The sequence below is a fragment of the Triticum aestivum genome, chromosome 4D (assembly GCF_018294505.1).
Source record: "Triticum aestivum cultivar Chinese Spring chromosome 4D, IWGSC CS RefSeq v2.1, whole genome shotgun sequence".
NCBI lineage: Eukaryota > Viridiplantae > Streptophyta > Magnoliopsida > Poales > Poaceae > Triticum > Triticum aestivum.
In genome coordinates, this window is record NC_057805.1 from 134,537,239 (window position 1) to 134,546,488 (window position 9,250).

Consider the following 9,250-nt stretch of genomic DNA (forward strand, 5'->3'; position numbering starts at 1 on the left):
AAGCTGCTAACCTAGACGAGCACTGTCAGCAATACTAATGAGCATCCAGCGACAACGCTGGAAATGCTACAGGACAATCAGTCAAGAGAGCAGCACGCCAGGCCCAAGAGAAGCATACAAGCGCCAGCGCAGCTACAAGGCCCAGAGTGGGCCCGTTAACTAGATACCATATAGTGGGTCTTGTCCTATGTAACGGGTGGGGAGGCGGCTACGGCCGACACGGGATAAGATAGATGGTGTGAGTGGTTAGCTGGCTCGAGTTCCCCTTCTTCCTTCTTCCATCTTCCTCCTCCCTCCAATTCGAATTCCCCTGTACTGGAACTGAGATCTGAGCATATCAATAAAGCTAGATCGAGTAGAGTAATTTGTTGCTTACAAGCACAAGCAGCTGCGTCTCGACCATTTAGCCAAGTACCTGCTGGCTGCCGGCCCTTGAAAGCTTTTGGATCGACCCTGAAGCAGCTGCCTGCTTATTGGACTGGGCTAAAAGCATATATATTAAAAATTTCACCAAAATCTTGGGCGGGCCATGGCCCAGGTCGGCCCCAACTAAGCTCCGCCCGTGCTCGTGAATCAACATGTCATCAAACTTAAACTTATGCATCAGTTTCATTCCCAATCAAAAATACAAAGGTAAACATGGTGCATGCTAACCCATTATGACTTTTTTTTGGTAAAAATAGCAACAAAAATCAAACAATTCTAAAATTTTGGAATATCAAACTTGGTCGACTGGCTGCCCACGTGTAAGTTTCGCCGAACAATTGATTTTTTTCTTATGTTTTTAATATTCATAGGTTGCACATAGAACCAAGTTCCAAAAATTCTTCCCAACCGGGCATGCTCATCTAAAACTAATAATAAAAAGGAAAAAAAAGAATGGACAAGGGGAAGGGTCGAGAAGGACCCATAAATGCATTAGACAAAGCGGTTCACTTACAAATAAGATCATGAAGAAACTACTCCCTCCGTTCTCAAATATAAGTCTTTCTAGAGATTCCAATAAGTGACTACATACGAAGCAAAATGAATGAATCTATAATCTAAAATATGTCTACATACATCCGTATGTTGTATTCCATTTCAAATGCCTAAAAAGACTTATATTTAGGAACGGAGGGAGTAGAAGTTATAGACAACACCCTCGATCTTATGAAAAGAACCCTGAAAAGAAAATGGAAACGCGATCGAGTCCCATGTGCTTCTCTCATGGAACAATCATCACCGGCGCCAAGGACGAACCACTTGGTCCAGCAAGACCTTTGCGGTTGCTCACCACAGACTGCAACAACAAGCAGTGTTGCGTCCCATGTGGCATCATGGCCAGGAGGAATGAGAATGGCCGCCATTCGGCTCAAAGATTCGACAACTCGTTGGAGGGAACCGACCGGTCAACAAGGGCGTCGTAGCTCCTCCAAAAACCACCATTGATTGAGCTTCAGATCCCCGTCGTAGGTCCTTCCGCAGCACAGGGGACACCAACCTCGCCGGAAGCTGGTACCTGGTGAGATGCCGCAGAGCAAGCCCAAGCCATAGTGGGGGACACGCCGATATCCCCAATCTAGAAATCCGTCATGTTGGATCAACTCGGTGTAACCACACTCTTATTTAGGGAGCTGACAATAGATCCGCCTCCCTCTCCTCCACCACCGCATGCATCATGAAGGCAACGGCGAATTGGATCGGCATAAGGCCAAACACCGTCAAAGCAAATCCAGGCGAACCTAACTTGATAAGACCCAACCTCCCCCCTCCCGCCAAGAAGAGGGAGGGAGGAGTCGAGGGCGACTTGGAGACTTTAAGGGATAGGAAGAGAGGGGAAAGCATAAGAGCCAATTCTACCACACACGCACACAAAAAGCAACCTTACTTGCACGAAAACAAACTAATTCTTGGTAGCAGATTAAGACCACACGTTTTATTCTGTACTTATGCAAGAGGAGCATGACATAGCATGGAATCGTGAGGCAAGCAAATTAAGCTGTGAGCATTTGAGGAAACTCAAACTGCAGGGTAATCCAAAATTCCAAATCATGTTGAGAATTAATAGTCAAACTGCACACTGTGGAGTACAAGAGTGAGAATAATCAAAGGGCAAAGCATACTTGTACATCTGTTTCTTGTAAGATCTTAAGTAAAGCATAAACTGTGGTTTCGACTTTCTGTGGTCTGACCATAGACAAATGGTGTTGAAGAAATACATGTAATCTTTGGCCCTCCAAGGTATATAATATAAAAAAGAATCATCCCAAAGCAACCGGCCAGTAATCCTCAAAGAACAGAAGTCTGCATTTGAACAGAACCTATAATACACTGATAACTTTGATGGAGCTGCACCAAAAAGAAGATCGGCTGCATCTTAATGCTCCAGGGCTTCACATGGGTACACTTAGTTAAAAGCTGGCTGTACATTCACAGGGATGGCTTAAAACAGCTCTTCAGAATTGAATTTGTTCCATGCCTCCTGTTTTATATAAATATAAGAAGATAAGCGAATGCTACAATGTCAAATATATATTCCTCATCAATAGTAATGATGAATATCGCGACCAACCAATGTGAATTACAATAGCATGTAGGATAGGCCTCCACAACTTGGTAAATCCACAGTTAATATGGAGGACACAAAGATTAATCCTACTACTATGTCACTCGGACCATTGATCTTGATCTCAGAGCCTTTCAGTATGTACTTAATCTACAACACACCAAGGATTTTTTGCTTTAATTTGGCATCCAGCCATCCACCCAAGTTTTAGTTGACATGAATGAACAGAAACAAATTAAATACAAGGCTAGAGAGAGAAACTGAATTCTGAAAGTTACTACATTACAGCAAGTCTATTGATTGTTTTTGTGCAGATGTAGCCATCTGAGTTAAACATTCAAGGCAACACAAGTGAAAAGCGCACTTATCAAGTGTTCAACTCAGTTGGTGTTTTTTCCAAGCAGCAGGGCAAACCATGTATATCATTCCATTTGCCAAGCTGAGTTATAGACCAAACGCTATTTGCCTCATCTGAAAGGGATTCAGAACGAAAGTGACACAAAACAATTGTGGTAGCCCTAGGTCAGCACATAAAGTGCCATGCTTAACACATTGTTAGGGCAGTAATGATGGTTCTCTAACAAAATAACATCTTAACTTGTCGCTATGATACTTGTTGCAAAGCAGCATGAATACACACCTTGAGCATGTCAAAGACCTTCTCAGCAATATATTTCTGTTGAAGAGTCGCACCCTTCTGTTGCACCTTATCAGGATGGATGCATAACGTTGCCTTTCTGTACTGCTTTTTAACAGCAGCACCAGTAATCAAATCGGTCAAGGATACAGCTTGCCATCCACACTCTGGCCAAAGTATCTATTCACAAGGGAAGTGTTGAGGAAATAGTGAGCATGTTTATGCAACAAAACAATGATAGCACCCAAAAATAAAGCACGAATCCGGTGAAAACACAAGGAGAATAAATGTTGACTCACATATTGCAGAGTTGATAGTAAAGCACGCAAGTTGCCCTCTTTTCCAGCAGCCCACCTCTTAATTTCAAAGTCTAATGAGTCACCAATTCTCTGGAGTCAAGAAAATATCAAAATGAGTAGAGTGCCTATTAGCAACCAAGAAAGTCAAGCTTAAAGGGTCGAGACATGTTGCCCTATCACGAACTAAAGAAAAGGCCAGCAAAGTCCATGAAATATTGAAAATAATGTGCAATAGCAGAAAGCATAGACTGTTTACATCAACTAAAATAAGCAGAATCAAGTTGCAAGTTATATGGGCAACACAACACTTACATCTCTTTCTGCTTGTTCCCTCTGAACCTGCATATCTCGTTCATTCTTCTCAGCCAAAGCTTTTGCCTGCAGATATGTTATTGTTATATGACGAACAGTGGTAGCAGAATAAAGTATATCCGTCATTTCTTTATAACAGGGGAGAAGGGAGAACAATATGATACGGAATCAGCAATATTAATCTTGGGCAACATCTATCTACTATTATACTGACAGGAAAAGGTGGGAACATTACCGCTCGCTCACGGGTCCTCTGATGACGTTCTAACCTAGCACGTCTTCTTTCTTCACTCTCCCCCTCAACATCTTGAAATGCGTCAGATGATGATCGGGCTGAAAAATAATATTAAATGAATCACCGAAACTGCAAAATTTGGGAACGAATATCATTACGAAGTTACAAGCTAATACTCCCTCTGTCCCATAATATAAGACCATTTTTTACACTAGTGGTGTCAAAAACGCTCTTATATTATGGGATGGAGGGAGTATTATTTTGGGAAGACCAGTGCTTACTACTTTCAAATTCAAATAAGTCAGATAGACCATTGCCAAAAATATTTGTGGCTGATGGTGGGTTTGTTTTTCTGGTAGAGGCCGAGGTAGAGGCTGTTCTCTGTGATCCATTAACTGTTCCTCTATCTTGTGGTTGAGAATCAAACATAGAGTCCTGAAACATTCAACATTAGCAAAAGGTAACACTAGTAAATGGTATCCAGACTTCATTTTATGTAAATATTTTGGGGCTCGAATGTACCGCTGTTGGTGTTGGGGCCCTCTGCTTTGCTGCACTAGTATCTCGAGCATCCATACGAAAGAAGGACTCAACATCATTTGGTGTGCTGTGTTTTTCTTTTGCCGCCGCCGCAGCTGCTGCTGCCTGCCTTTGTCGAGCCTCAGCAGCAGCTCTTTCCACCACAGCTCGCTCAGCTCTCTTCCTTGCTTCTTGCTGAACTCTCTCCGCAGCAGCTCTTTCTGCTGCAGCCCTCTCCCTAGCAGCAGTCCTCTCCCTTTCCCTGGCTTCAGCAGCAGCCCTCTCCCTTTCTTCTGCAGCAGCCCTCTCCCTTTCTTCTGCAGCAGCCCTTGCAACCCTATCTTTAGCCTCAGCTGCAGCCCTCTCACGGGCTTCCTGATGAGCCCTCTGCACAGCAGCACGCTGTGAGCGTTGGCGGGCATCCCTTTCAGCTTTTGCACGAGCTTCAGCAGCTGCTCTCTCCCGTGCCTCCTTCGTAGCCCTCTCAACAGCTTGTTTCTCTCTTTGCTGTTCCAATACCCTCTCCTTTTCAAGTCTTCGCTGTTCCTCCCTTAGTCTCATTTCTCGCGCATGTTCCAATCTTTCCTGGCTTTCTCTCTCTTCACGAGCTGATGAATTTGAATCAAACTCTTCGTCATCATCAAAAGCATTTTTATCATAATAAGCAGGCATCTGATGCTTTCCCATGGCAACACCTTCTGATTCATCTACTGAAGAATCATCTGCTTGCTCGGGCGTATCTTTGTACTGGTTGTGCTTTTGGCTGGACTGTGACACATACTCATCATCTTCTACATTTGCTTTTGCACCCAGGGGTTTTTGTTTAAGAAGTGGCGGTGATCTGGAAGGTGGCGGAGCACTAGTTGGCCGTGTGAAGAGAGGGATCTCAGAAACTGTAAGCCATATATCGTCTTCGGATTCAGTAGATATCGGTGACTGATTATCCATACCATTGCCACTGTATCTCTCTGAACTGTCATCGACATGAATATCAGAGTACCTTGCAGATTGTGGTTTTGGCATGTCATTTCCGAAGTCCTCCAGAGATCTGCTTGCTGGATTTCTCTTCACTGAACTTTGTACAGAACTTGACCCTTGGGATTTGCTGTGTAGATGACTATCCTTGGTGTCGCCATTGATTTCCGAGGTAAACAAAGGATCTGATTTTGGGGCCTGGTCAAAAGCACTTGAATCCTCAAATAAACTATCAGCAGCAGCAGCACTATCCACATTCTTGCCTTCAGTGTTTGCAGACTTATCAAGATCTTCCAAGGGATCTGTGAATCTCCCCGGGGATGGATATGCGGAACCTGGAACAGGAACTCTTTCTAGGACAACAAATGGATCATCTACGAAGCTGGCTGTTGATTTTGAAGCTGGAACTGCTGGCTTCTTTTTGTTATCTTCATTAGTGTTCCTAAAAGTTATAATGAATATTATGGGAACACATTTTTTTACAGAACTTGTATGAAATGAGCAAGAAGATAGCATAAACTAGAAGCATAAGGTTTATGGGAACCAAAATGCACAACTTGGTCTATTCTTTAAATGTGCTTCTATCACCAGATCTTTTGGTAACAGTCATCTTCCTCGAGGTTTTTGACCCATCAGTACGGAGAAAAAGGTTTCTCAATTGGCATCAGCAAAGTTGAATACCACAGCTTCGGAAACTTTGACACTGTACTGCTATTGGATGAACTAGCGAAGAAAACATACCCTACTACTGAAGAAGTAATATACGTGGAAGAGAAAAGTAAGAATTACCAGCCAAGGCACATAAGATCTCTAATAGTAGCAACGCATGGCATGTACTGTATATAATACTGCATAGTCTATACTCCTTTCCTTAAGTGTAATAAGGGAGATACATAGAATTAACCTTCCAGCATGGTTCATTTATGTCTGCAATTTACTTATTTAGTCTGACAAAACTTTAATTGTTACTTTATGCTATACCTAATGGACTGAAATTTTCGTTTCTGTTGTGTTGAAAGCCAACTCTGTTCTCGGCCCCTTCCTCATGTCAGGCTCAATATAGTGCATACGTTTTTCTAATAATCTCAACTGATTTAAGATACACCCAAACGCATCAGCACAAACATGGAAAAAAGAAGATCAGCAGTTATTTTTCGTCAATTTAATCACGGATGCCAGGGAAGCTCTCTTTGCATAAGGTCACTTCTAACATTCACTAAGATTCGGTTCTAGATTTTCACATTTCAGTCCAACCTATCCAACATCACACTATCACATAGTCTGAGACACAAGAATGAACAACCAAACCCAATGCAGATCCAATCTAAACAAGCAAAAGCTAGAGCGCTCACCTACTCTTTGGCGGGCTGCTACTGGCGAAACCTGGGATCAGATCATCGAACCCGTTGCCCTGCTGGTCCTCCTCCACCACCGACTTCTTCTCCCTGGCCGGCTTCATTCCGAACCCTCCCAGCAGGTCGTCGTCGTCCTCGACCACCACCGACCTCTTTATCTCCTCCGCTTGCGGCTTCCCGCCGAAGCCCCCTAGGAAGTCGTCATAGGAAGGCGGTGCCGAGCGGTTGCTGCTCGTGAACACGTCGTACGCGGGAGCCGCCGCCGCCCCCGTCCCGAACACGCCGTCACTGTCGTACGTGGAGTTGGAGGCCCTCGTCCCGCGGACCGGTTCGAAGAAGTCGTCGTCGAACAGCGGCTTGGTTCCAGCTGCCGCCGCCGACGATGAGGAGGGTCCCTTGAACGAGTCGAAGATCGAGTCGAGGGGAGGACCGGAGGCGGAGGCCGCGGGGACGGGCGCGCCGAAGAGGCCGTCGTAGGACGGGGCGGGGGTGGATCTGGGGTTGGGCCAGGCGGATCCACCGCCGCGGGCGGCGGCCATGGGCGCGGCCTTGCCCTGCGGCCGCACTCCAAAGTCCCTCGCCAGGAGCCCCTCGATGCCGTCCATGGCCCGCGAACGGCGGCGGCGGCGGCCTCGCCGGAGAGCAGGAGATAGGAAGGGGGAGAGATCGGGAGAGAGAAAGTGGTGGGAAAGGGGAGGAAGGTGGTGATGTGTCTTTCTCTCTCTTTGTTGGCACGTTCGTTGGCACCTTCGGTCGGTGTATGGGGGTGGAGCCCACCGGAGGTTGGCATGCATGCCAAATTCTTTAAAAAGGTATTTTAGTGCTGCTTTATGAAAAATATATAATTCTCTGACTAGCCAAATAAATATTCTACTTGAGCAAACATAGAAATTGCCTGAAATTACACTCTTCAAGAGGGAAACGACGGCCGCCTCCTCGCGCTAGCCACGTGGGCGCTAGAGGCTCGTGAGGGAAGAAAAACGTGCTTTTAGTTGAGGGCGTCGACGGGCCATCGACTCTTTCTCCCAACACTCAGCGTCCCATGTCTTTGTCTTTTCCTTCGGTTAGGGTTGCCGACGCCTCCTCCCATCGCAATCCTTCGTCGTTGCCGCGCTTGCCACCGAAGGAATGGCTGCAATTCGTGACGACTTCATCATCGTCCTCGCTCCTCCCGTGCGACGCGGAGAGATAGACGATGAGACTGACCAGACGAGGAGCCCCCCACCCTACCCCCAGCGGTCCTCATTGGCCATACATCCAGCAACGGGTAGGGCGACAAGAAGTTTTTTCATGCCCCCCTTCGATTTAATCTCCTACAGTGGTCTGGTTGTGTGATGGGCTAGGATCTGTGTTGGGCAAAGGAGGATCAAGGCATCACATCTTCGAAGGTCACGACCCAACGACGTCTACCCCGCTGCTTCGGCCTAGGGGCGTTTCTAGAGGCGATGAGGGGGAGCAACAACGCCCAATGAAGGTCGTCCTCGGAGCATGCATCCCCGTTGTCGACCTTGCGCGCACAGAAAGTCGCCACTGCTGGCCGAGGTCGGCCAGGTCAACAGCGCGCCCGCCGTCCTGCAGCCCATCCCAGAGCCTTGAACTCAAGGTCAGCAGCGAAGATGGACGTCCCTACCAGTGGCTGGTGGAGAAGTACCCAACGGTGGTAGTGAGGAGGCCGGGTGCGGGAGTCGATGGCAAAGCATCCCATCCACATCGAGGCCGCCTTCAACATGAGTCCACGACGTTTGGGGCAGAGCAGGGCGGTGTGCTCCACGGGTGATGGGCATGTTTGCGCCAGAAAGAGGGGCTAGCCTCCCCGTGCCGCGCCACCCCACCGAGTCCTTGGATTTGATCCCCCTGCGCTTAAGTTCTGGCTTGGTTCACATCTCCTATTCATCTTTTTGGTTTCTTCTTCTTTAACTACAGTTCCTTTGGATTTTTCTTGGGTTGTTTTGGTTGCTTGTTGGACGTTTCTTTCTTTGATTTAGCTTTGCGGTGTCCTTTTCTCCTCTATCTTCTTTCCTTTTCCTTTCTTTTGTCTTCATCTGATTGACATTGTATTATTCATGTGCTACCCAATTTGTTTCACATGGGCTTAATCTTGGTGTGGATTGGGGCATCACATTTTCGTCGGGCTTGGGTGTTTAGGTACATGCGTTAGGTCCTTGTCGTGGTTTTATCACGGCAGATGTCCTAGAGAAAGGACTTAGTCGTGGAGCCATCACTACGGGTTAGCTTAAAGGGGTTAAAGCGGACAAGGGACGCAAGAGAGTTTTATACTAGTTCGGCCCGTCGGTTTACAGACTCCGAGGCCGGCTCATAATCGTGTCCGGCTCGGTCTCTGCTACTTCTATCTTACAACACAAGTTTACA

The 9,250-nt window shown here is 46.5% G+C and overlaps 1 protein-coding gene across 1 annotated transcript; it reads right to left on the minus strand.

Moving 5' to 3' along the window:
• Nucleotides 1-2,014: 2,014 nt before the first annotated feature.
• On the minus strand, nucleotides 2,015-7,604 carry LOC123096853 (auxilin-related protein 1). The gene is made up of 8 exons (XM_044518648.1): nucleotides 6,878-7,604; nucleotides 4,554-5,967; nucleotides 4,313-4,466; nucleotides 4,032-4,129; nucleotides 3,797-3,862; nucleotides 3,485-3,574; nucleotides 3,189-3,365; nucleotides 2,015-2,464 (listed from the first exon to the last, which is right to left on the minus strand). Exons 1-8 carry the CDS (start codon nucleotides 7,483-7,485, stop codon nucleotides 2,426-2,428), a joined length of 2,646 nt encoding a protein of 881 aa, XP_044374583.1. The 5' UTR covers nucleotides 7,486-7,604; the 3' UTR covers nucleotides 2,015-2,425.
• Between the last annotated feature and the right edge of the window lie 1,646 nt (nucleotides 7,605-9,250).

Bases quoted from the DNA above. Each gene is read 5' to 3' on its own strand.
- LOC123096853 (XM_044518648.1), bottom strand. From the start codon at position 7,485: ATGGACGGCATCGAGGGGCTCCTGGCGAGGGACTTTGGAGTGCGGCCG. The intron at 3,575-3,796 runs GTAAGTGTTGTG...TCTTGACTCCAG, and splicing joins GGGAACAAGCAGAAAGAGAT to AGAATTGGTGACTCATTAGA. The intron at 2,465-3,188 runs GTGTGTATTCAT...TATATAAAACAG, and splicing joins AGGTCTTTGACATGCTCAAG to GAGGCATGGAACAAATTCAA.